The 27,360-nt window shown below is 43.7% G+C and overlaps 2 protein-coding genes across 8 annotated transcripts in view; both read right to left on the reverse strand.

Annotated features, from left to right (window-relative positions):
- The window catches only part of MXD1 (MAX dimerization protein 1), a 30,492-nt gene extending 29,795 nt beyond the window's left edge, over positions 1–697 (reverse strand). For all 3 annotated transcript variants that reach the window (XM_008062385.2, XM_008062384.2, XM_008062383.2), the window contains exon 1: positions 180–697. In XM_008062385.2, coding sequence (XP_008060576.1) covers positions 180–252 — 73 coding nt within the window. In that variant the 5' untranslated portion in view covers positions 253–697. The remainder of the gene's footprint in view (positions 1–179) is intronic.
- A 1,136-nt stretch (positions 698–1,833) lies between these two features.
- Positions 1,834–19,264, reverse strand: SNRNP27 (small nuclear ribonucleoprotein U4/U6.U5 subunit 27). Of its 5 annotated transcripts, none has more exons than XR_504587.2 (7): positions 19,219–19,264; positions 18,110–18,230; positions 17,292–17,404; positions 16,702–16,781; positions 12,992–13,056; positions 11,002–11,166; positions 1,834–2,078 (listed from the first exon to the last, which is right to left on the reverse strand). XR_504587.2 is itself a non-coding variant. In XM_008062386.1 (6 exons), the coding sequence occupies exons 1-6, from the start codon at positions 19,250–19,252 to the stop codon at positions 11,112–11,114; spliced, it is 468 nt and encodes a 155-aa protein (XP_008060577.1). In that variant the 5' UTR covers positions 19,253–19,264; the 3' UTR covers positions 10,753–11,111. The 5 variants fall into 5 exon arrangements, 2 of the variants coding, with proteins under 2 accessions (XP_008060577.1, XP_021570316.1); XR_504586.2 differs by having other exon boundaries at positions 1,834–2,147; XR_002482203.1 differs by lacking the exon at positions 1,834–2,078 and adding an exon at positions 10,758–10,917.
- Between the last annotated feature and the right edge of the window lie 8,096 nt (positions 19,265–27,360).

Here is a 27,360-nt window from a genome sequence, read left to right on the forward strand (position 1 = left end):
TTCGGGGGCGGCGGCGGCCTCCCCTCGGACCGCGCGTGGGGAGCGCCGCAGGGGTTGGGAGCGCTCGCGGTCGCGCTCGCCGCTTCCCCAACCACCCGCGGCGGGCCGGACGCCCGACCTGAGGCCGGACACCTCATGCCCCCGGCCTCGATTCGGCCGGCCCCTCCCGTCCCGTGCACCTCTCTCCCGCCGCTCCAGATAGTCGGCTGCCTCCAGCAGCATCTGGATGTTCATCCGAACCGCCGTCGCCATTCTGCACCGGGGGCCGGAGCCGCGGGACCAACCCCCACTGCCCACGGGCTCGCTGCCGCCGTCAGACACCCGCGCCCCGCTGCGGACCCCGCGGAGCAGGAGTGAGGGAGCCTCTCTGGCGACCACGCTCGCCGGGAGGGGGAGAGGGCCCGGGAGCTGGGCACCGCCGACACCGTGACAGAACCCGGAGCAGAGCTGCAGCCGCCACCGCCGCGGAGTGTTTATCCCCGACTCACCATCCCCCCGCCCCCAGCCCCTGCTCTTGACAGGCCCGCTTCGGCGGCGTTCCTCATTGGGCCCCCCAAGAACGCCCCGCCCCTGGCCTTGTGCGATTGGGAGAGGGCCTCGCGGCTCCGCCCCCCAAAGTCCGCTCCTCTCGCTGGTTGGCCACGCTTGACAAGGCCCGGGCTCCACCCCCTCTTTCCAATTGGCGACAGGATTCGCAACTCCGCCTCGTGCTCCTTCCCTGTTTTCCATTGGTTCTATACCCACAACCGGGCCCCCTTGGACTTTGTTAGCATTGGCCAAGAGCTACAGAAGGTAAGCCATCTCGCCTGTCTCCCATTGGTGGAGCCTTCGGAAACCTCCCAGCTACGATGAGGTCACCTTTCTCCAGGCCCCGCGAGCCCTAAGTGGCTGCCGGTCAGCGGCCCGGCTACTCCTCTCCAGGTCCGGCATTGGCGGGGCGGGCCGACCGGGTCGCTGGGCGGTGCTGATTCACCGGCCGCCGCGGGAGCTCGGCTCCACCCGGCCCCTCCCGGCCCGCCTCGGACCTGTTGCCAGGACCTGTCCCCAGGGAAAGCTTCCGGGGACCTGCTAGGCGTCCCTCGAATGGAAGGCTGGCACTCGCGTCGCCTGGGCACTCTGCCCGCTCGGGTTCGGGGCTGGAGCCCTGCGTCTGGTGGCCGCGGTCCTGAAGGTTCCGGGCTTGCCGGAACTCCGATGGTCAAGGGCACCCCCGCGAATCCTCCTGCAGCGAGAGGCGGCGAGCCAGCCTGAGCTCTGGCGGGCGCCACGTGGCTGTGGGCTGTAGAGAAAAGGCTGGCCCGTGTTAAATGTTCGCCGCCCAGCGTTTTTATTCTGCTCAGAAAACACTGGAATTGGGCTGTAGTATACAGCATTAAGCTCCTCTCCAAAGGCGCCTTTTCTGTCCCCCGGGAAGTGATGGTATAATTAATTACTCTCACGCGAGTGGGTTTTTAAAGCTCAGAAACTTCTTGTATCTACAGAATAATGTTGAAACCCAAGAGTTCTTTGACTTACATCCCTTTTAGGATCTTTCCCTATCTTTTAGTTCTAGATGAAAACATTAAAAAGAATATTCCCTTTTCAAGACGGCTACAAATGGTGTGTTTGCTCGTGGACCGGGTACCAATGTAAATGCTTAATAAAATATTATGTATACGGAACTAAAAAGTTGATTTAAGGATTGTTCCCTAAATCTATCAAGATTTTTTTGATGAAAGCTACCTCAAGACCCAAGCTACACTGTTAATAAACTGACATTTCCAATTTTAAAAGTAGAAATAAAGCTCTTGATAATAAAGTCCCAAAAATAGAAATGAGTAAAGCACGAACATATTTCCTTTTTAAAAAGTTTATTTTTGTTGCCAACATAGGGTAATAATACCTTACTATGTGTCAGGGAACTTACCTACATTAGTTCAAATCTTCAGTATAACCTCATGAAGTAGGTTGTGATTATATTTTGCACATGAAGAAGGAGGCCCAGAGAGGCTAAATTGCTTTCCTGGTCATCCAATCAGCAGCAGAGGTGGGAACTGAACCCAGGTCTGTTTCTCCCAGAACCCAGATTACAAATCCTTCTGTTGGTAGTTATATAAAGACAAGGCAGTTATGAATTTCCATATTGAGTCACAAGACACATTCAAACACTGGAGAAAAAGAAAGACAAACATGTAAATGTAATTATAGTGGGAAATTTCAAATGTGTATTTTTTAATGGTTCACAAACCCATTAAAATGAAATAAACTCAATAAATCAAGAAGAATGAACATGGAGTAAACAATGCCCGACATATAGGAAACATTTTTCCTGGTTTTAATGCTTAATTGGATCTAAAAACTAATTCTTTATGAAGACACTAATTAAATACACATACTGAAGGTAAAGGTTTTCAACAAAGCACAAAACAAAGCTGGAAATGAGAATGGGGATATAACCCTTTAAAGACTGTTTTAAAAATTGCATGTTATTTGTAAAAATAAACTTGAAAATCATAATGAAATGAATGCAATTCCATTAAAGTACCAAAACTGATCATACTAAAAGTACTTCTATTTCATTACCTTAACATTTTGGATTTCGTGTGCTTTTATGTTCTCTCTCTGATTTTATAATGAACATTTGGCATATCTCTATATTCTGTCTCTCACTTCTGTATTTTAACCAAGTTCTGTTTCAATATCATGACCCTTCTACAATCACCCTGATTGAAAAATCACTTTTTTTAAGGGAAAGAAGAGTGAAATCTGAGTTAGAGATAACAAATTAAACACCAACAAGTCTAGCTTAAACTCCAAACAAAAATACTAAGTTTCATAAAAATCAGAGACTTAAGACTAAAGAATGAGCCATTTTCATTCCCTGGCAGTGAAAGAAATGATCAGTTAGCCAGCAACACCACCTAGGAATTCAAACAATGAAGAACTTCAAAGAGTGTTTGGTGCCATCTACTGGAAATGAAGCAGAAAGTTTAAAACAAACGTTTTTGAGATTTGTAGGATTTTTTTCCGAGAAACTCTTTTACACAAACATATGGGATGACCAATTAATTAAGAAAAACTGAAAGCACAAGTTTTGAAGAAAGAACTGAAAATCCTAAGACAGTGCAGAAGTGGTGACCGCCAATACTCGGTGCCTCAAAGACTGGGTATTGCCTTAACTGTTTGATAGGCACGGGCCCAAAAATAAAAGTTGGGAATTCTAGAATGTTTGAGCCTGACTTTTATGACCAGATTTGAAATAAAAAGCTATATGTAACAGCATAAACATGGGTTGACAATAGTTTATATCTCTGCGCATACATCAAGATAAACTAATAGAACTGAACAGTAGACTTGAAAATGGAATAGAAAGACATGACATATTGGACTTGTCAGATAATCTTTACCCAGTCTCCTCCTCTGAGGGGCTTACACTCCCGATGGGTATAGGATGGTATGCTCAAAGGTAAATTCCAATGATAAGCAGCCGGTTCATTTCATGCTATGCAAGTTCTGACAGAGAGTTGCTGCTTCAGTGAGTATCCTGGGATGGCCGGGAAGGTCACTGTTACCATATTATAATCCTTAAATCTCCAAAAATTATGTAACTGTGATAGTTAAAATACCCAATTATAACAAAATACCCAATTATAACTAAGTTTGATCCCTCCTCACCACTATGACATTAATATGAGTATTGTTGACTGGGAATGGTGGTTCACACCTGCAAACTCAGTCCTAGTTTGGGAGGCAGGTCGCTTGTGGCTAAGAGTTCAAGACCAGCATGGGCAACATAGTGAGACTTCATCTCTATAAAAATTTTTAAAAATTAGCTGGGTTCAGGGGAACGCACCGGTAGCCCCTGTCCCAACTGGGAGACTAAGTTGGGAAGATTGCTTGAGCCTAGGAAGTCGAGGTTGCATCAAGTCGAGATTGTACCACTGTACTTCAGCCTGGGCAACAGAGTCAGATTGTCTCTAAAAACACAAAAACAAAAAACAAAACCAGACTATTGTTTTCTAAGGTTTTGAGGAACTGATTTTTTTCCTTTAAGTATAAAAATAAGGATTGGAAATTTCTGCTTCACTAACATCAACCCCGTTTGTTGTGGCTACTTTAAACACTCTCATACCATGACATTGTTTTAAAAACCTTTAAAGGCTGGGCACAGTGGCTCAAGTCTGTAATCCCAGCACTTTGGGAGGCCAAGGCGAGAGGATTGCCTGAGGTCCGGGGTTCAAGACCAGCCTGGGCAACTTGGTGAGACTTCATCTCTACGATAAATAAAAACAAAAGCCGGGCATGGTAGTGCGCGCCTATAGTTCCAGCTACTTGGAAGGCTGAGACAGAAGGGTTAGGGTTAGGGTTAGGTTAGCCCAGCAGAGAACGTGCCACTGCACTCCAGCCTGGGCAACAGAGGGTAACTCAAAAAACCCCACAAAAAACCAAATCTTTAAAAACACTGCTTTAGCCGGGCTTGGTGGCTCAGCCTGTAATCCCAGCACTTTGGGAGGCTGAGGTGAGTGGACTGCCTGAGCCCACGGGTTCGAGACCCACCTGGGCAACTTGGTGAGACCTCATCTCTACAATAAATCAAAAATTAGCTGGGCATGGTAGCGCGCGCCTGTAGTTCCAGCTACTTGGAAGGCTGAGGTGGAAGGATCGCCGGAGCCCAACAGCTCGAGGCTGCGGTGGCCGTGAGCGGCCACTGCACTCCAGTCTGGGCAACTGAGTGAGACTCCAACTCAAAAAACAAAAAACACTGCTTTTCAGCCGGGATCAGTGGCTCAGCCTGTAATCCTGAGCCTTTGGGAGGCTGAGGTGAGTGGATTGCCTGAGCCCACAGGTTCGAGACCCGCCTTGGGGAACTTGGCGAGACCTCATCTCTACAATAAATCAAAAACTAGCCGGGCGTGGTAGCACGTGCCTGTAGTTCCAGCTACTTGGACAGCTGAGGCGGTAGGATTGCCGGAGCCCAGCAGGTCGAGGGTGCGGTGGCCAGGAGCAACCACTACACTCCAGTCTGGGCAACAGAGTGAGACTCCAACTCAAAAAACAAAACAAAACAAAACAAAACTGCTTTGCAAAAATTAGTCACTCCATAAATATTTGTGATTTTTAAAATTAGGCAATAGCTAAACAAACTCATATATACATTACACAAAACACTATGTAGCAGTTTTGTTAAAAGACAGGTTTACATACACTAGTGAAGAAAAATTCCACAGGCAGTGTTGAGTTGTAAAATCATCCTTATAGCATGATATTGTGTTTATTTTGATAAGTTGGAGTCTCACTCTGTTGCCCAGGCTGGAGTGCAGATGCATGACCATGGCCACCACAGCCTTGACTTTCTAGGCTCAGGCAATTCTTCTGCTTCCGCTTTCCAAGTAACTAGATCTCCAGGTGCATGCCACCACAGCCGGCTAATTTTTTGATTAATTGTAGAGACGAGGAGGTTTCGTCAAGTTGTCCAGGCTGGTCTCTAATCTCTGGGTTTAAGCAGTCCTCTCACCTCAGCATCCCAAAGTGCTGAGATTACAGGCGTGAGCCACTGTGCCTGGCTTATTATTATTATTGCTCATTTTTAATTAAAAAATAAAAGTCCCACGTCTGGGCAACATAGTAAGATCTTATCTCTACAAAAAGTAGGTGTCGTGATGCATGCCTACATTTCCCAGCTACTAGGTAGGCTGAGGTAGAAGGATCACCTGAACTCAGGAAGTTGAGGCTGCAGTGAGTCATGATGGTGCCACTACACTCCAGCCTGGGCGAGAGAGTGAGACCCTGACTCAAAATAAATAAGTAAACAAATAAAATAAAAGGCCCAAACTATGTCATTTCCTTGTTTCCAACTGTTACATACATACATGCGTACACGGATTAGCAGCGAAGAAGTGGCAATGAGATTGTGGGTACTGTTCAAAAGGAATATGGTTTTGTTATAATACTTAAAAATTTATAAGAAAAATGTATCCATTTAGTACTTGGGTAACTAAAGGTTAAAATGAAAAGCAGGGGTGGTTAAGTGAAGAGGTTACAGCAGTCCATTCATGAATTCATCAGCTATTTCTTGGGTGTTTAACTCTCTGCCAGTCCTTGTGCACTGCTAGGGCTGCAGCAGTGAACAAGACAGAGGCCCCACTTCTCAGAGTTCGCTGTCTGATAGAAGAACTAGACAATACTAAAATGAATACAGAGTATGTCAGGCAGTGATCGGTGCTATGAGGAAAAGAAAGCTGAGTTTGGGAGCATGTGCAGAAACTGGAACCTTCATATACTGCGAGTGGGGATGCAAAATAGTGCAGCTGCTTTGGAAAAGTTTGCCAGTGCCTCAGAGAGTTACCATGTGTGACCCAGCAATTCCACCCCTAAGTACATTCAAATCCAAGAGAACTGAAAACATATGTTCATATAAAAACTTGTATATAGCCGGGCTCGGTGGTTCAGCCTGTAATCCCGCGCCTTCGGGAGGCTGAGGTGAGCGGATTGCCTGAGCCCGCGGGTTCAAGACCCGCCTGGGCAGCAAGACCTCATTTCTACAATAAATCAAAAAATCAGCCGGGCTCAACAAGTCTAGCTTAAACTCCAAACAAAAATACTAAGTTTCATAAACTTAGCATGCCTGTAATTCCAGCTACTCGGAAGGTTGAGGCAGAAGGATCGCCAGAGCCCAGCAGGTCGAGGTTGCGGTGGCCGGGAGTGGCCACTGCACTCCAGTCTGGGCGACAGAGTGAGACTCCAACTCAAAAAAAAAACAAAAAAACCCCAACTTGTATATAATAATGTTCTATACAACAATATACAAAACTTGTTCATGCATTATTCATAACAGCCCCAAACTGGAAACAATTCAAATGCCCATCAACCGATGAACTGTAAACAAAATATGCATAACTATAGCATGGACTATTATTTGGCCACAAAAGGAATGAAACATAGATACACGCTACAACACACATGAATCTTGAAAACACTATGCTAAGTGAAAGAAGCCAGACACAAAAGGCCACATATTGTATGGTTCCATTTATATGAAATGTCCAGAATAGGTACATCTGTAGAGACAGGAAGTATATTAATGGTTCCCAAGGTGGGAGAGATAAAGAGTGATTATTAATGGGTACAGGGATAATGAAAACGTTTTAGAGTTAGATAGGGATAATGAATGTATAACTCCTCTTTGAATATACTAAAAACCAATGAACTGTAAACTTTAGAAGAAATTTTATGGTATGTAAACTTTATCTCCATTTTTGAAATGTTAAAAACACTGAGTAGAGCAGTGCACAGGGCTAGAGAGGGAAGAAGTTTGCTATTTTGGAGAGAGTGGTCAGGAATTACCTTAGTGGGCCGAGACCTGAACAATGTAAAGAAGTTTCCCATACACATCTGGAAAGCAAGGCAGGGGGGAAAGAAGGAAGAGCAAACAGGAAGGCTCTGGGAGTAGACATATGCCTGTTTTCAGAAACAGCAAGGAGGTGGGCCAGTATAGCTGCGTGCAGGGAGCAACGGGGTGATTGCGGGCAGCCAGGGTCTACATCGTGCAGAGACCTGAAGGCCTCACTAAGGACTAGATTTTATTCTAAATGGTAGAAAACCCCTGGAGCCAAGAGCAATGTGATCTGATATACATTTTAAAAAGTTCATCTCTGCCACTGGGTGAAGAATAACAGGCAACAAGAAGAGGCTAGTACAGATGTCCAGGCAAGAGAGATGGCCTAGATCAGCGTAAGTGGTGAAAAGTGGGCAGTTAGAACATACTCTGAGATTAGAAAGCCAAAAGAATTAGCTAATGAATAAGATGTGAGGCATGGAAAAGAGAGAGGAGTCAAGGATGACCCTCAAGGATTTTGGACTCAGCAAAGGAATAATTGAAAGGGCCATCTATTTGCTGAGATGGGAAAACCTCAGAGAAAGACTGAGCAGGGAAATCACAGTTCAGTTCAGTCAATCGTCAATCTGAGGTGCCTAAAGATCTAGCTGCATATACAAGATTGTAATTCAGCAAAATCATCAGGATGGAAGTATAAATTTGAGCACCATGGCAGAAGGTTTTTGAAGCCATGTGATGGATAACTCACCAAGGGAGAGACTGGAGAAACCAATGACTGAACCCTGGAGCACTTATTTAGATACTTGAAAACAGTGGATACGACACGATTTATGTCTTCTATGAGGCAGCAGCCTCACAGAAGACAAGGATGCTCCACCTTTGTTGCTCCTCTAGAATTAGATGATCTAAGGGATAAAAGTTCCTTCAAACTAAGACTTCTCCTAGGATCAGAGGTGTCTTCTCTCTGAATTTTTAAATATTTTCCTCTTCTTCCATTTCTTTAGTGTTAGCTCAGGGACAGTAAACCTATTCACCTACCAGGTTCTCTCAGAGTATTTATTTACAAAGTATTACAAAGTATGCTGCTTTAGGATGTCAAGTCAAATCTCTACTAACATCACACCAAAAAATGACATTCCAAAAATACATAATTTGGTTTGGATATATTATTTCATTCTAGAAGATTTGGCTTCCCTATAAAGACAACAATTACAACTGCTTTCCTTAGGTATGCCCCAAATTGTCAGAAACATAGATAATTTAAAGATACACAGTATTTTGGTGGGTGGAGGCATCGGAGACTATTTAGCTCAGTTGACAAAAAATCCAAGCAAAATAATCCAACTGCCTGGGGTGATGACAATCATGCAATGGGTAGAATGTTCACCAACAGGGGATTACTTAGATAAATTATGACCTATCCTACAACAGACTATAAAGCAGCCCTTAAAAAGAGACAATTGTACATATGCTGATAAGAAACGATCTTAAGGGCAACCCTTTCAGGTCCCCTCCCACTGTGGGAGCTTTTCTGTCTTCTCAATAAATCCTGCTTTCTCACTTTAAAAAAAAAAAAGAAAGAAATGATCTTAAGACACACTAGTGAGTAAACAAAAGTTAGATGCAGAACAGTGTGTAGAGTTTGCTTCTATTTGAATAATAAAATGAGGAATATTTTTTAAATGTTTGCGCATGCATGGACACACAATTAACTCATCACTAAATGCCCTTTGTATCATCTGAATTGTGTTCCATGTGTCTGGAGTACTTACTTTCAGAAAAATAAAATTTAAAATCTAGCCACACAACATCAAATAGCAGCAAGGTATAAAACAGAATGGGGGCCAGGCACAGAGCTCATACCTGTAAACCCAGCGCTTTGGGAGGCTGAAGCAGGAGGATGGCTTGAGCCCAGGCTTTCAAGAACAGCCTGAGCAACATAGCAAGACTCCAACTCTCAAAAAATCTAAAACTTAGCTTAGCATGGTGGTGCATGCCGGCACTTCCAGCTATCCAGGAAGCTGAAGTAGGAGGATTGCTTGAGTCCAAGAGCTCAAGACTGCAGTGAGCTATGATCGTGCCACTGCACTGCCGCTGGGTGACAAGAGTGAGACCTTGTCTCAAAAAAAAAAAAAAAAAAAAAAAGAATGGGCGATGATTATCATCTTTAATATAAAAAGAGCTTTTGGCTGGGCTCGGTGGCTCAGCCTGTAATCCCAGCACTTTGGGAGGCCGAGGTGAGTGGATTACCTGAGCCCGCGGGTTCGAGACCCGCCCGGGCAGCTTGGCGAGACCTCATCTCTACAATAAATCAAAAACTAGCCGGGTGTGGTAGTGCGCACCTGTAGTTCTGGCTACTTGGAAGGCTGAGGCAGAAGGATCACCGGCGCCCAGTGGGTCGAGGCTGCAATGGCCGCTCCTGGGTGACAATGAAACTCTAACTCAAAAAAAGAAAAGAAAAGAAAATAATAAAAATAAAAATAAAAAGAGCTTTCTTCTAATGAGAAAGAGAAAAGTTTGCCAGAGACAAATGGATTCAAGACTTGGAATTAGCACTTCATAAAAGAAATACCCAAAACACCCCCAAAAAACATAAGGTTAATAATTTTAAAAATATTCATCCTCCCGGGAAAGGAAACAAAATAGAAATAAAGCCAAACAGTACCATTATTGTACTCATCAGATAGGAAACTTTAACAAATTTTACACCTAATATTTGTACTGTATTTGAAGTAGGAATGCTCATACTTTACTGGATGGAGTTGGTTATCTTCCATCTATACATATCAAGTTTTAAAGCATGCACACAAAAATCCCTCTTTATCTCATCCAGCAATGACACATCTAGGAATTGAGCAAGAAGAAATAATGAAACAAGTACAAAAATATGTATGCAATGAAGACAGTAGTCACAGTTTTCATTATAATGGCAAGTCACAGGAGGCAAGTCAATGTCTACCAACAAGTGATTAGTTTATAAATTATAATATAACCAAGTAGCTACTAAAAGTTAAATTTCCAAAGAAATTTAAAAGTACTTTAAAACGTTTATCATGAATAGGAGAAACAGGATTAGAAAAAGAGAACTATATACACATTCTGACATTATGAGTGGGGGTGAGATATATACCCAGAGGAGAAATACATATACCAAAATGTTAACATTGATTATTTCTGGAAGTAAAGAGATTTTTGGCTTCTCTTTTACTTTTTGGTTTCTCCCAAAGGGGTTTTTTTAAAATTATAATAAGCATGTACTGCTTTTATAATTGGGGGACAATATATAGTATCTGGGAGGAAAAAACAGAAGATTCAAAAGTTATACTTTTTCACTCTTCCAATTTTTAAACTACTAAGAATCAAGATATCTAACTCTATATATATAAAAAAGAAAATGTCTAGGGAGATTCTTTCATCTAGCAGTAAAAATATTTATCAAACATAAAAGGGTAGAAATATTGCTTTATTGAAGAAACTTACATCTAAGTTACTTTCAAGTTTTTAAAAAAGTCCTAATGAGTTTCCAAGAACAAAACACATACAGCTTCCACAGAAATAATGACAAACAAAATGGGGCTGATGATTGCCACAAATGTTATTTTCTTAGGGAAAAATGTAATATTTAACCTGTTTTCTTTTGAGGCAAGGTAGGTGAACTGTGTACATCATAAATAATATTTTCTTACTTTACAAAGAAGAATTGAGATCCTGTTTTTGATGCATATTAAATACAAAATACAAAATCCACTCTGACCAAGGTGAGGGGAAAAAAATTCTTTCTTCAACATTTCAATTCTCATGCAATGAAATCCAATGGTCTGTTGAATCCACCTTTTCGATTCATGTACTGCCTGTGATGAGAAGAGAAAATTGTTTACTAAAAAATTCTGGACTTCTAAAAACACATAACATGCTTCAAAGAGCAAATCTATACACCATTTCTTTTTGGTTGGTTTTTCTTGAATTGGAGTCTCACTCTGTAGCCCAGACTGGAGTGCAGTGGCCGTTCCCGGCCACCGCAACCTCAACCTGCTGGGCTCTGGCGATCCTTCCACCTCAGCCTTCCAAGTAGCTGAAACTACAGGTGCGTGTTACCACGCCCGGCTAATTTTTGATTTATTGTAGAGATGAGGTCTTGCCAAGTTGCCCAGGCGGGTCTCGAACCCGCGGGCTCAGGCAATCCACTCACCTCAGCCTCCCAAAGGCGCAGGATTACAGGCTGAGCCACCGAGTCCAGCTTGGTTGTTTTTTTTTTTTTGAGTTGGAGTCTCACTCTGTCGCCCAAGCTGGAGTGCAGTGGCATGCTCGCAGCCACTACAGCCTCAACCTGCTGGGTTCAAGTGATCCTTCTGCCTCAGTCTTCCAAGTAGCTGGAACCACAGGCATGTGCCACCATGCCCAGCCAATTTTTTTATTTACTGTAGAGACGAGGTCTCGCCATGTGGTTCAGGCTGAGCTCTCACCTCCGCCTCCCAAAGTGTTAGGATTACAGGCATGAGCCACGGTGCCCAGCTATGTAAGCCATTTTTAAAATGGCAATCTGGGGTACAAACTACTCAAAGTTATTTAATGCATATTAAGAGACTGTTTTATTTTCAAAACAAGCAAAAGCCTACCAGTTTTCTTTAAACTCCAAATAGTGGTATGGAAGTCACCTTTTGAAACTTTTTGAAATTATCTACAGACTTAGAAATTTCAACTGAAAATCCATATTTATTTTTGGTAACACTAAACACATTTGAAAATAGAGAAGAATTCCCAAATAGGCACCCATCAAGCAAATTCAACTCCACACTGTCATGATGCTTCCCAAAAGAACTTACTTGAAGGTAATTTTACAAAGAACTGTCTGAGATGATTCTAGTACCTTAGCTTACAGTATTTTCAAACCATATTATTAATAGTCTAAATTAATCAGAATATTAGCCTTTTACCAGTGATAAAGGTAGAGAGAAAGATAATGTCTGAAAATGTCTTGACTTTTTCATTCATTAGGAATTAAGTGAGATTTCAAGAATGGATTAGTTTGTTCCAAATCTGTGGTAGAAATAAAATATACCAGCCTGGGCAACACAGCAAGACTTTGTCTCTACAAAAAAATTAAAAACTAGCTGGGCACAGTGGTGTACAAGTCCCAGCTACTCAGAAGCCTAAGGTGGGAGGATCATCTGAGCCCCAGAGCTCAAGACAGCAGTACGCTATAATCATGCCACTGCACTCTAGCCTGGGCTTCAGAGTAAGATCCTATCTCTTAAAAAAAAGACCAAAACAAAACAAACAAAATATGGATACTTAAAAGGAGACTATATTTATATTTGAAATCCTTAAATAATCAATCTAGAGATCTATCTTAAACCTGTGATTTTAATGAAATCAAAGCTCACAGACTTGAGATTATGCTTTTTTGAAGGAATTACTATCTAAATATTTAAATTTCTGTCTAAAATATTTAAGCCAATTAATTACCTTCTCTCTAATAACTATTAGATCAAATACAAATGGGAAAATGACTTTAACACACCAGAATATAAGCAATGAAGATAATACTTTATTAAAACAAGGAACAGTATGGAAAACTGTTATTTCCTATAAACCTAATTGTTCTGTAATCACATTATTTTCCAAGTACAAAACTGCTTTCATCAGTTCAAACATAATAATGGGGGCTATGCATACCTGTACTTCCTCTTCTGAGACACATTTATGGCATAGGCATTGACAGAGCCATCCACCTTCTTCCCCTGAAGACAAACAATAAAATTTAATAGGAAAGATACATTAAATGCCTGGATCAAAGAGTTAGACCCCACAGACCCACTTAAATGGCAAGGTCCATTTAACAAAAAAAACAGCCCAATGAGGGAGAGAGAATTTTCAGATTCTGATGACAGCCCACGAACTTCCAACTGTTAAAACTCTCTGCTCCCATTTTTTTTTTTTTAAAAACAGAGTCTCACTCTGTCACCCAGGCTGGAGTACAGTAGTATGATCCCAGCTCACTGCAGCCTTGACCTCCTGGGCTCAGGTGATCCTTCTGTCTCAGTTTCCTGAGTAGCTAGGACTATAGGAGCAAGCCACTATGCCCACTTAATTTTTATATCTTTTGTAGAGAGGTGGTCTCACTATATTGCATAGGCTAGTCTTAAACACCTGGGTTCATGCAATCCTCCTGCCTCGGCCTCTCAAAGTGCTGGGATTAGGGGACTGAACCATCATGCCTGGCCTCTGCTTACATTTTTATAGTCACACATAAGCAATTAATACAATATTCAAACCAACAAATATTTGTGGTATTATGTGCAAGGTATGCCAGGAAGTAAGGTAGCAGATCCTCATCTTTTTTGATTTAAGAATCCTTTAACCAGATACAAGTTGTGGAGATTATTTCCAGAAAAGTTCACATTCACACACAATTTGACTTACAACCTTAGCTCATAATATCCTCAAATCATAGCTGGAACGTCACCATTCACCTAAATCCCCTTTCTTGCACAGGCCTTGCAATTTTGATTAGTAGACACGAATGTTAGGTTGTTATGAGTCACTTCCATATTGGCCTTTCTGAATATGCTGCCTACTCTCTTTTTCTCTAATTTCTGTGTGGGTCTTCTGATTCAGCCAAATCAACTCACCACACCCACTTGCTTGTTCCTCATGCCTGGCTTGCCTTCTTTAACTACCTGGTTCTTATCCATCATTCAAGGCCCAATTCAAATGCTCCAGCTGCCAGGAAGGCTTTTCTCACAGGACTTCCAATTTCACTTATAAAATACGCTTTGGAAAAACAAAAAAGAATTTGGTGTATTCAAGTAAAAAACCTGGCACATAAGCAGTATTAAATTCCAAAATGGGCCGGGCACAGTGGCTCGAGTCTGTAATCCCCGCGCTTTGGAAGGCTAAGGAGGGAAGATTGTTTGAGGCCAGGAGTTTGAGACCAGCCTGGGCAACAAAGAAATCTCGTCTCTACAAAAAAAGAAAAAAAATTACATTCCAAATTGGGTTTCAGAGAACCACGGCAAGAACAAGACCTCGTTCTTCACTTTCTCACCTCAAAACAGCCTTGCCTCAGCACTCTTCCTAAGTTACATACCATTATTTTAAAACGTGAGCTGGCTGGCTACAGTGGCTCAAGCCTGTAATCCCAGCGTTTTGGGAGGCCGAGGCAAGAAGACTGGCTGAGCTCAGGGGTTTGAGATCAGCTTGGGTAACTTGGTGAGAACTTGTCTCTACAGTACATCAAAAAATTAGCCAGGTGTGGTAGCGTGCGTCTGTGGTTCCCACTATAGTGTAGTGAGTATATCACTGCACTCCAGCCTGGGTGACAGAGTGAGACTCTGACTCAAAAAAAAAAAACCAAAAACAAAAACATGTGAGCCCTACACAATCATATTAGTTAGAAACTCTTACAGCATCTGAGATTATCCCACTCCATCAACAACTTGGTAGAATACAAAATGAGGGAAAGTAGATTATTTTTGACAATTTTTCTGAAAAATCTCAATTTCTACTTACAAACCCAATGAAAACACTTAAAATTGAGGGTTTTTTTTGTTTTGTTTTTTGTCTGGTTTTTTTTGTAGAGATGAGGTCTCGCCAAGTTGCCCAGGCGGGTCTCGAACCCGTGCTTAGGCAATTCACTCACCTCGGCCTCCCAAGGCACGAGATTACAGGCTGAGCCACCAAGCCTGGCAAGATTGAGGTTTTAAAAAAAAATATGTTGTGCCGGGGTGGCGGCTTATGCCTATAATCCCGGCACTTTGAGAGGCAGAGGTGAGAGGACTGTCTGAGCTCAGGAGTTTGAGACCAGCCTGAGCAACATGGCGAGAACTCGTCACTGTAATAAATCAAAAAATTAGCCAGGCATGGTGGCGCACGACTGTGGTTTCAGCTACTCGGAAGGATGAAGTGGAGGGATCGCCTGAGCCCAGTAACTAGAGGCTGTGGTGGCTATGAGCGTGCCACTGCACTCCAGCCTGGGCAACAGAGTGAGACTCCGACTCAAAAAAAAAAAAGAGATGTCTTCTTAAAAAAATGTTTTCTTTCCATACATATTCCCCTTCTCTCCACTCCCCTCCTTCCATTTCTTCTCTCTATTCCCATCTTTCCACCTCCCCACTTCCCTATTTCTCTCCCCCCTTCCTCCCTTGGTCTCTCTGCTCTTTCCCCCCTGCTTGCTACAATTCCTCCTTCTTTTCCCTTTCCCCTCATCTCCAGTGCTATGACCAAGGCTAAACAGCTTCCACTCTCCAATCCACTCCCCTCTGAGCTGAGAAACACGTATACAGCAGTCCAATGTCACTTCTGTCTGGCAGTTGGACTTTGTTCCTCCGTTCCCCAGCAGTTCCCCTTCCTGAAACCCTGTTCGGGGCTAACGGTATCGCTGGCCTCCCCATGCTGACACCTCAGGGACGTCACTGACTACTCACTCCCATGTCCTCAACTCAGTTCAAGCCTTCACCATCTGTCACTTGCACAAACTAGAAATTCTCCCTGCCTCCAGTCTGACCCACCTCCCTCCCATCTGTCCTCCACGTTGCCCCAGAGTCATCTTTCTAGCACATGCAGGTAGTCATGTCCTTCTCTTGCTCAACAATTACTGCCTCCTCTCCTCAACATCTAAAGAATCAAGTCGAAATTACTTGGCATAGCTAAGGGAATCAAAAGCCTTTGGGGATGTGGCTCCAATCTTTACTTCTAGCTCCAGGCACAGTCACTAGCCTATATGGGCCCTTTACTAGTCACTGAGTTTGAAGTTCCCACAATGCACTATGCCCTGGCATTTTCACACCTAACTGGCATTTTCTTTCTTTTTTTTCTTTTGAATTGGAGTCTTACTCTGTCGCCCAGGCTGGAGTGCAGGGGCATGCTCATGGCCACTGCAGCCTCGACCTACTGGATTCCAGCGATCCTTCCACCTTAGCCTTCCAAGTACCTTGGAACTACAGGCATGTGCCACCATGCCCAGTTAATTTTTTGACTTATTGTAGAGATGAAGTCTCGCTAAGTTGCCCTGGCTGGTCTTGAACCTGTGGGCTCAGGCAATCCTCTTACCTCAGTCTCCCAAAGTGCTGGGATTATAGGGGTGAACCACCATGCCCGGCTACCTGGCATTTTCACCAGCTCTTCTCTCTACTTGAAATCATTTTCCTCCTCTTTGATCACCTCTACTTGCCCTTTAAGCTCTATCTCAAACATCATCTTTGGCAAACACTCTCTGAATTTGAATGGCAGTTCATTGCTTCCTCTACTGCATCCTCAAAGCCCTCCAAACAGATAGTTATTCTCTTATACCCAAACTTGTATGAATGAAAAAGAATATGGAAAGACCAGGCAGTCATAATGGATTAATTCAAATCAGAGTATATAACTAGTCACGTTTTACTTACTTTTGTGGTGTCAAAAGAGGCAAATCCCATTAATTTCATCATTTCTATTTCTTCCTCTGTTTTTCCCTCTAAGTCTTCCTCTGCAAAAATAAACAATTTTTTGGAACTCTATCATTTTATAAATATACATAAATTTTTTAAAAGGTGGCAAGGATTAATAGTCATTTCACCTGACCAGGACAGAACATACTATTTGCTAAGATGAGTCTAATGAAAGAAATTCTTCATAAATTTGAGCAGACTGTAACTTACGGTATAAGAAAAATGTGCTCTTCTTAGAGCCTTTAGACAGGACCACTTTTAATAACAGCCATGACACTATCTAGCTCTGAAGATATATAGAATACATCTTCTAAAAAATAGAATATTCTCATGTTTTCAGCTACCTTTCCTAGATGACTTCAGGTGTAACACAAATAACCAGCAACTTGCTAAGTTACAATTAAAACAAAATCTGAAAACCAGATGCAATGAACTCAATAAAAAACTTAAAATTTAAATGTTCAAAAAGTAAGCCTTTATCATATCATGGCTGACGTCATCTAAACAAGGTTATACTGTTCCTACAGTTACTTATCTAATAACGTTACCAGTAATTTGACGTTCTTTGCTCTTTGTTTCCTTTGTTTCCTTCTTTTCTTCATCTCTTCTTTCTTTCAGTCGAGAAGGGGAAGGAGATGTGGATCTATGTCGCCTTGGAGATCTAACATTTACAAGTAAGGATGTTAGAAATAGGCATACATGGTGACTGTGTCGATCAGTACAGCTACACATGAGTTCCTGAAAGGTGACGGCTAAATAAATGAAAGCCAAGCTCCAGAGAGCCAGGAATCCATTGCCCATGGCAGAGTGAGAAAGAAGGTTCTGCCAGCACCCTGAGTGTTAACAAAAACACTTTAAAATACATTTTTTTACTGCTTGATCACTGCTTAATCATCATTTGCACTCAGTACAGCTAGGGCTAGAAAGTTTTTTTGTGAGACAGAAAAATGTAACTTAGAAGTTTCCAACAATTATATACAAAAGGCTGACTTAAACAGCAATTGATGTTTATCAAGAATCAGAGTCTACTTCTAAGGTCTTTCTAAGATCACTCATTTTTGATTACATACTCAAAAAATCATCATCACCAAAAAGTCAGTAGAAAACAAAAATACAAAATACTTATTTCTCACTCTTGCCAAGCACCATGCAAAATGGTTTTCACGCATTATTTCTCATGGACTTCTCAGAACAACTCTATGGTGTGGAGTGTGATTAACCTTTTAACCAAGAAGAATATTAGCTTTAGAACAGGTAGGAATAGGTTTCTCCCATTCCATTGAACTGTAAATCCCTTTACTCGGGATCAAAACATAGTGGCTTTCCGGACTTGAGGGACAGCTTTCGGCTTATTTTCTGCACTCACCTGGAGCGTCTTCGGTGCGGGGATCTCGAGCGGCTCCTTCTGCGATCTCTCTCCCGCGACCGGGACCTTTCCCGGCGCCTGCGTTCTCTCTCCCGGGATGCGGACCGGGACCGCCTACGTTCTAATACAAACACACAAAAATTGCAGAGCCGAAAATTACCTAAAATGTCTAGAACTGCGCCATGCAACAGAAATAGAATGCAAGTCATTCCTAGGAGTCACATGGAAAAGGTAAAAAGAAATAGGTGGGGTTAATTTTAACAAGATTTTTTTTTTGACCAAGTATATCCAAACTATTATCATTTCGACATGTAAGTAACATACAAAGTTATTCATAAGATATCCAACTTTTTTTCACAGGAAATCCAATGTGTACTCTAAATTTACAGCACTTCTCAGTTCGGATTAGTCACATTTCAAATGCTTCATTGCCACAGGTGGCTCGCAGGAAAAATCGAGTCTTGACTAGTTGAAGGTAACAAAAACTAACCCAAGACAGGACCGCGGGTCTGAGTTAGGTCTCCTGATGGAAGGCCAGGGTTTACAAGCACTGCCTCATTTATGCTGGAGGCCAGAAGACATTACGAGATGGGCTCCCAGGACTCCAGATCCTTAACATCGGCTTCCCTATGACGAACTGGGCAGGAAACGAACATTTATTGAGAATCTCAGAGCCAGGCAAGATCACACACTGAATGTTCCGGAATGCGACACTGATTCTCACATCAGTTTTTAAAAGTGGCTAATACAACCCCCAATGACTGTTCACGGGAATTCGGTTCAGGAAGGTTAGGTGACTTGTCCACGGTCCCCCCAGAAAGTGAGGGAAGGAACCGTGGTCTGATTCTAAACCCAACGGCCACAGTACAATAAAAGCTATGGTAGGAAACTGAGAAAAAGTCGGTGAACCCTCAATTCAGAGGGGAAACAAAAGACTGCCTCCAAGCCGGAGGGTCTGGACTGGAGAGTGTAGGGCCCAGGTCTTCATTCCTCTCGCTCTCCTCGGAGGAAAGGACCCTCCGCTCCGCTGCCCGGCTAGCGCACCAAAAAAAGGTGGGGGACGCGCCTGCCCCCGAGCCCCAGGCGCTCCGAACTGCCGCTGGACTCACCTCTCCGCGGGGAGCGACTGCGACTACGACCCATCTGGAGTCTCGCTCCTCCTTGCAACGCCCCGGAAACGACTGTGCAACAACTTCCGGGGGGACCGTGGACTGAGCTTTTACCGCCGACCGGAAAACAGTTGCAAAGCGTCGCTAGGGTTCCGGTCCCTGAAGCAGCTGGGGGTGCCCTGAACCCGCCCAGGGTCGGCCCTGGCCCGGATGCAGCCATCTCCGCTCCCCGAGATTTCAGTAGGTAACGGTGTTACCCTCTCAGCAGCTCCTCCAGCCCCACCTTCACAGTGGATTCGCCATCTTCTTCGCTCGTGGTGGGCGACTTGGTGTTATAGAAGTGCATGGAAAAATCAGCTGTATACCAACCGCCCTAACACAGCTTTCGTTCCCCCCATTTTTCTTTCCAGTCTTTGCATAAAACACTTCGCATCAAACCGATTCTAAACAAAGTATACGCAAACAGCCTATATATATTTTCCTTTTTCACATGACGTTCTCTCTTATGGAGCGAATATTCCAAAGTTCACTATCCATCTACTTTCCATGTTCTCAGATGCCACTCAGAAGGCACTCAAACGACCTGCGGGCTCTTGGAAGGAAAAGTAAAGGCCCCAAAGTACCTCCTGCCGCACAAAGGACCCAGAAGCTGCTTCCACCCTTAAAAGAAACCGGGGGGGGGGGGGGGGGGCGGGGGCGGTGAGGAGGCTAGAATATTCAAAACTACAAAAACCAGGAGAAAGGCTGTTTTGTCCCACGAGAGTGAACCATCCATGGTACCACATAAATACACTTTTCAGGAAAGATTTGAATCTGTATTTCTTTTTCTTTTTTTTTTTGAGTTGGAGTCTCACTCTGTTGCCCAGACCGGAGTGCAGCGGCCGCTCCCGGCCACCGCAGCCTCGACCCGCTGGGCTCCGGCGAGCCTTCCGCCTCGGCCTTCCGAGGAGCCGGAACTACAGGCGTGCACCACCACGCTCAGCTAATTTTTCTGTTTTACCGTAGAGACGAGGTTTCACCAAGTTGCCCAGACTGGTCTCCAACCCCTGAGCTCAGGCAATCGTTTCCACTCAGCCTCCCAAAGTGCTGGGATTACAGGCTTGAGCCACTGTACCCAACCTTGAATCTGTATTTCTAATCCAACCTACTCTTGTCAGCTATCTCTCTCCAAAGTTACCAAGTCTGGTGACCTGGCTTTTATTTTTTATTTATTTATTTATTTATTTATTTATTTATTTTGAGTTGGAGATTCACTCTGTCGCCCAGACTGGAGTGCAGTGACCGCTGCCGGCCACTGCAGCCTCGACCTGCTGGGCTCCGACGATCCTTCCGCCTCAGCCTTCTGAGTAGCCAGAATTACAGGCATGCCCTACCACGCCCGGCTGATTTTTTGATTTATTGTAGAGATGAGGTCTCGCTGCCCAGGTGGGTCTCGAACCCATGGGCTCAGGCAATCCACTCACCTCAGCCTTCCAAGGCGCGGGATTACAGGCTGAGCCACCGAGCCTGGCGTGACCTGGCTTTTAAAATAAAAAGAGCTGGGAAGGGACTAGATTCGATGGGAAACACCTTGCTCACTGATCACAAATTTTAAAGTTAGATTTACACATTCTGATGTGGCCTCTTTAATACCTGTCTCAAGCCAACTTCCTAGAAAAGAACCAGCCACGACATCCGGGGTTTCCACCACCAGGCTTGAACCTGACTCCTTTGGAATTACCCTGGCAGAGTGTGCATCAGTTATGAAAAGGGAGGTTCAAGCAGAGTGCGGGCCCCAGGAGTGAAGATTTAGGGGCATCACTGGAAAAAAACACCACTGATGATTGAAGAAATTGTCCATGGGGAAGACAAGGAAATTATGAGAAGGCAGCAGGGCTATGCACTGCAGGAATAAGAGGAAGAACATGGTGGCCACAGGTGGTGGCTGAAAACATTTTTGCTTTTTTCTACCGGAGCTGGGATTCTTTTCAAGAATCACCTTCAGGACTTCTGCAAATGGCTGGAGGTATTATGGAGATCAGCTGACTACACAAACATTTTTGGAATGCCGACTATGTGTAGGACATTTGGCACTAGGATTAAAAGATGAAGACATGGTCCCTGCCTCAAGGAGCTTTTAATATAGTTGAGAAGGCAGCCAGATGAAGACACATTTTCACTGTAATATAGTAAGATAAGATATGTGTAATGTGCCATGGAAATATTAAAGAAGGCTATCCAGCCTAACTTGGCATTCTAAGAGGGTTTCCAGGAATAATAATAATAGCTAATAATAATAGCATACTGTGCTAACTATATACCAGGTACTCTTATAGCTTTAAAACAAATGTGGGTATGGTGGCTCACACCTATAATTCCAGCACTTTGGAATGCAGAAGCAAGAGGACTGCCTGAGCCCAGGGTTCGAGACCAGCCTGGGCAACTTGGCAAGATCTCATCTCTACAATAAATCAAGACATTATCCAGGCATGGTGGCACACACCTGTAGTTCCAGCTACTTGGAAAGTTGAGGCGGTAGGATCCCCAGAGCCCAGGTAGAGGCTGTGGTGGTCGTGATTGTGTCACTGTACTCCAGCCTGGGCAACAGAGTGAGACTCTGACTCAAAAAAAAAAAAAAAGTGTATGTACACACACACACAAACATATAATTAGTTGAGCCATGAGACTCAAAGGATAGGTTGTCCAGGTAAAGGGTAACAGCAATAACAAAGGCATAGAGGTGTGTTGCACTATGGCATGTGCAAGTCCTGTAAGAGGTTTGATATTATCATCACTTTGAGTTCAAGCTGGTGGAACATGCTAAGTACCTGGGACTTGATCTTCATGGTGATGAGAGGCCACTGCGCATTTTAGGCTGGGCAGTGACATGACCAGATTTGACATGACCAGATTCTGGCTGCAGGTCTAGAGAGCTGAGCCAGAAAGAACAGATGGAGGAAACGAGGGCTTGCACTGAGGCAATGATGGAAAGGAAAGGGAAAGAGCAGAATCAGGAGACACTTGAAGAGCAGCAAAGTGAGTCTTGGTAACTGGTTAGATCCAGGCAGTGGGAAGAGAAGGAAGAAATGGCTCCCAGGCAGGGCTACCTTCACAGGCCTGTGAGCTGTGTAGTCAAGTAGGGTCCTGTGCTTAGAAGGGCCCCACACTTAGCTTACTGCTCACCTGTTGCCACTTGTGCAATTCCTACTAGTGTTTGATCAAGAGGCCCTGCATTTTCACTTTGTACTGGGCCTGGTGTAGAGTTTGCACCTCTTAGTGAGAAAGTGACAGTTTGTTAGTTCACTACACACCTGAAACATGAGGGTGAGTCTGTGTGTGAGGCACATGGGAAGGCAGCACAAATGAGGCCTTTTTGACAGAAGGGTCCTCCTGGCAAGGTCTGGACCCTTTCTTCCCCCTAGTCCTCCCTCACCAATTGAGTGGAACTCTTTTGGTATATGTTTTCTCTGCAGCGTGAGAACCTGGTTGCACTTCTGTTTGTGGTGGAGAAGGAGGACATGGATTCCGTTTTGGAAGACTCTTAAGTATGAGGTACTTGATGAATATCCAGATAGACATTTTTGGCAGGTATCTGACCAACTGCAAACACAATCTGATAATCAGGGAGAGCTAAGGGCTAAAGATAGAGGTGAAGAGTTATGAATCACTGGAGTCCATGAAATGGTCCCAATGAGAAAAAAGTGGCAAGCCAAGGATGGTCCCCAGGGAACATGTGGGCTTAAACAGAAAAGGCCCACAGAGAAAACCAAGATATAATTGTGAGGTATAAACAGGAGAACAGAGTACAGAATAGTGTATCAGAATTCAAAAGAGGGAAGTTTTGAGAAGGAATGAGAATGGTCAGTGTAGCAGGCTGAATAATGGCCACCTAAAGATGTCTGGTTCTTATCTCCGGAACCTGTGAATGTTTTCTTATATGAGAAAAATTTCACATATGTGATCAAGGATATTGAGATAGGGAGATTATCCTGGATTATCCAGGTGGACCCTAAATGCCATTATAAATGTCCTTATAAAAGAGAGGTAGAGATATTTGGTACACATATTAGAAGAGGAGGCAATGTGACAACAGAGGCAGAGACCGGAGTGGTGTGGCCACAAGCCAAATAATGCTGGCGGCCACCAGAAACAGGAAGAGGCAAAGAACAGATTCTTCCCTAGAAACCCCAGAGAGAGCACAGTCCTTCTGGCACCTTGGTTCTGGCCGTCCAGTGAAACTGATTTTGGATTTCTGGGTCCAGAATGGTGAGAGAATAAATTTCTGTGTTTTATCTACCAAGTCTGGTCATTTGCTGTTGCAACCTCGAGAAACTCATATCACCGGCTGTATCAAATACAGTAGAGAATTCTTTGAAATAAGAACAGAGGCGTGTGCATTGGATTTAGCATTGTAGAAGCCCACTGGTGAACTTGCTGAAAATTTTTTTGGTGGAGACTATTCTAAGACAAATTATGAAGAATTGCATTTATCTTTCCTACTCTCTAAACCCATACCAGCATTGAAAATTAGGAAAAATGTAGACCAGAAACAGTAATGTTCCAACCAGAAAATCATACATAGGACGATGGCAACTCAACATAGCTAAAGAAGAGACAACTGTGAAGGCAAGCAGAGACCTGTTTTTCCAGCAGAGGCAAGGAGACCGCTAAGCCCAGCAGGAGTGGGCAGGAGCCAAACCAGCTATTCACAGTAGGCGGTGAGACCAAGGAGTAGCCGCAAGGGCCCAGGGCTTGGCACTGTGAGAGTCATTGTGTCTAGCTGACAGGACAGGTCTCTGTGCACAGGGACACTGGGATTAGGGAGAAACAGGGCAGTGCCCCAGGAAGCTTCAAGTCACTGGAGTGGAAAAGAAGGAGAAAGGTAGAGAGAGACAGCTGATAGCATGGCAATAACCCGACAGGTACATGCATGCACCTCTCCTCCACCACCCCAAACAACTCTTTTCCCATCTCTAATTTTTCTATTTTGAGAATGTTATATAATTCCTGTATTCTCCCAACGGAGTGGGTCGCTCACCTGCCAAATGGAGCACGATGAAAGGAAGCTCTGCTTTCTGTGTGTCTTAGTCCATTTGGGCTGCTATAACAAAATACTGTCAAATGGGGGACCTGTAGACAACAGAAATTCTCTCTCACAGTTCTGGAGGCAGGGAAGCGTAAGGCCAAGGCGTGGCAGATTTGGTGTCTGGTCAGGGCCTGTTCTTCACAGAAAATGCTTCTCTCTGTGCCAACACACTTTTTCTTAATAAGGGCACTAATCCCACTCATGAGGGCGCCATCTTTATGGCCTAATTACCTCCCAAAGGCCTACTTCCTAATACCATCACATTGGGATAGGGAATAGATTGATTTTGAGAAAAACAAACATTCAGTTTATGGCAAATCCCAGTGAATTCACATGAGCCAACCTGGAGAGTCCAGTCATCCCACTTCATTTTGACTACTATGGAAAACAGGATGACATTCACACTTCCTCAGGAAACTCCACCCACTGTCATCAGAGATTAATACAGAATCTGTATTAATTAATACAGTTCTGAATTTTCACATTTTATTTAGAAATAATTGTAGATGCTGGGCTCGGTGGCTCAGCCTGTAATCCCGCGCCTTTGGGAGGCTGAGGTGAGTGGATTGCCTGAGCCTGCGGGTCCGAGACCCGCCTGGGCAACTTGGCGAGACCTCATCTCTACAATAAATCAAAAATTAGCCGGGCATGGTAGCGCACGCCTGCAGTTCCGGCTACTTGGAAGGCTGAGGTGGAAGGATCGCCGGAGCCCAGCAGGTCGAGGCTGCGGTGGCCGGGAGCGGCCACTGCACTCCAGTCTGGGCGACAGAGTGAGATTCCAACTCAAAAAAAAAAAGAAAGAAATAATTGTGGATGAACCAGAAGTTGCAAACATGCAGAGAGAGCCTGTGTACGCTTCATTCAAATTTTCCCCAGTGACTACATCTTATGAAACGATAGTGCAGTATCAACCCAGGAATCTGACACTGGTAACATGTGTATAGTTGTATGTCATTTTATCACATGTGTAGGTTCATGTAATCACCACCACAATCTAGATGCAGAACCAGTTCATGACCACAAAGATCTTCCTTATGCTACCCTTCCTAGTTACATTCATGTACCTCTCCTACAGCAAACAAACCACTAACTGTTTTTCCATCTCTGTAATTTTCCTATTTTAAGAATGTTATATGAATGGAATCATGTGGTATGTAACCTTTTAAAATTGAACTGTTTAGGTCAGACACGGTGGCTCACACCTAGAATCCCAGCCCTTTGGGAGGCTGAGGTGAGAGGATTGCATGAGCTCAAGAGTTCACGACCAATCTAGTCAACATAGTGAGAACTTAACTCTACAAAAAATAAAAATAGCTGGGCATAGCGGTGTGCACCTGTTGTCCTAGCTACTGAGGAGGCTGAGGTGGTAGGATCAACTGAGCCCAGGAGGTCAAGGCTGTAGTGAGTCGTGATTGTGCTACTGCTCTGCAGCTTGGGTGACAGTGAGACCTCAACTCAAAAAGAAAATTAATTAATTAAATGGATTTTTAAAACCATAATGCCCTTGAGATCATCGAAGTTATTGTATCAATAGTGTGTTCCTTTTTGTTTCTGAGTAGTATTTCATAGTATAGATATATCACAATTTAACCACTTAGCTGTTGTAGGACATTTTGCTTGTTTTTGACTTTTAGCTATTACAAATAAAGCTGTTATGAATATTTGTGTACAGGTTTTTGTATGGACATAAGTGTTCATTTGCCTGGCACAAATGGCCAGGAGTGTGATTGCTGGGCTGTAGGGTAAGTGCATGCTCAGTGTTTAAAATATTTTCCAGAATCACTATGCCATTTGACATGACTACCAGCAATGTGTGAGAGATCTAGTTTCTACACATCCTCACTAGCATTTGGTGTTGCTATTTTTAAGACATGCTAACAGACATACAGCGATGTTTCATCATGGTCTCAATTTGCATTTCCCTAATGGCTAGCTGAATACCTTTTCATGTTCTTATTTGCCACCCATATATCCTCTTGGGTGAAATGTCTCTTCATGTCTTTTGCCCATTTTCTATTTGGATTATTGTTTGTTTGGTTTTGAGAGTTCTTGAGTCCTTTGTCAGATATGTGATTTGCAAATATTTTCTCCTAGTCTGTAGGTTGTCTTTTCATCCTCTTAACAGGGCTGTTTACAGAGGAAAAGTTTTAAATTTTGATTAAGCTCAATTTATTTCCTCTTTTACAAATTGTGTTCTTGGTGTCATGCCCAAGAACTCTCCACCAAGGCTCAGGATCCTCCTATAGACTGAATATTTGTTTCCCCCAAAATTCATATATTGAAACCTAAACCCCAGTGTGATGGTATTAGGAAGCAGAACTTCGGATGGTGATTAGGGCATGAGGGTGGAGCCCTCATGAATGGGACTAGTACCTTTGTAACAGAGACCCTAGAGATCTCCCTTTCCACCTCCACCGTGTAGACGGCTGTTCTATCCTCCGAACAAGAAATCGGGCCCTCGCCAGGTGACGAATCTGCCGTGCCTTGACCTTGGGCTTTCCAGTCTCCAGTGTGAGGAGTGAATGTCAATTGTTTGGCTGGGTGTGGAGAGTCACGCCTAGAGTCCTAGACCTTTGGGAGGTGGAGGCAGGAGGACTGCCTGAAGCCAGCAGTTCAAAACCAGCCTGGGCAACACAGTGAGATTCTGTCTCTACCAAAAAAAAAACTTAAAAAAAAAATTAGCCAGGGGTGGTACTATGAGCCTGCAGTCCCAGCTGCTCAGGAGGCTGAGGCGGGAGGTTCAGGATCCCAGGAGGTTGAGGCTGCAGGGAGCCAAGATCACACCACTCCAGCCTGGGCTATGGAGCGAGATCCTACCTCTCAATAAACAAACCAACAAACATCTGTTTAGAAGCCACCCAGTCTATGGCATTTTGTTAGAGCAATCTGAATAGACTAAGGCAGTTCCAAAGACTTTCTCCTATGTTACCTTCTGAATGTTTTATAATTTAACACTTTGTTTAAATCTGTAATTCATTTTTATCTAATTTTTGTATAAAATGTGAGGTTTAGTCCAAGATTCACTTAACCTCTTGGTGCGCTTCTTCAGTATCAATTAATATGGTCATGCATTTTTT

This window comes from Carlito syrichta, unplaced genomic scaffold (assembly GCF_000164805.1).
Source record: "Carlito syrichta isolate Samal-C Ts95f unplaced genomic scaffold, Tarsius_syrichta-2.0.1 Scaffold305689, whole genome shotgun sequence".
In the NCBI taxonomy this organism is placed as follows: Eukaryota; Metazoa; Chordata; class Mammalia; order Primates; family Tarsiidae; genus Carlito; species Carlito syrichta.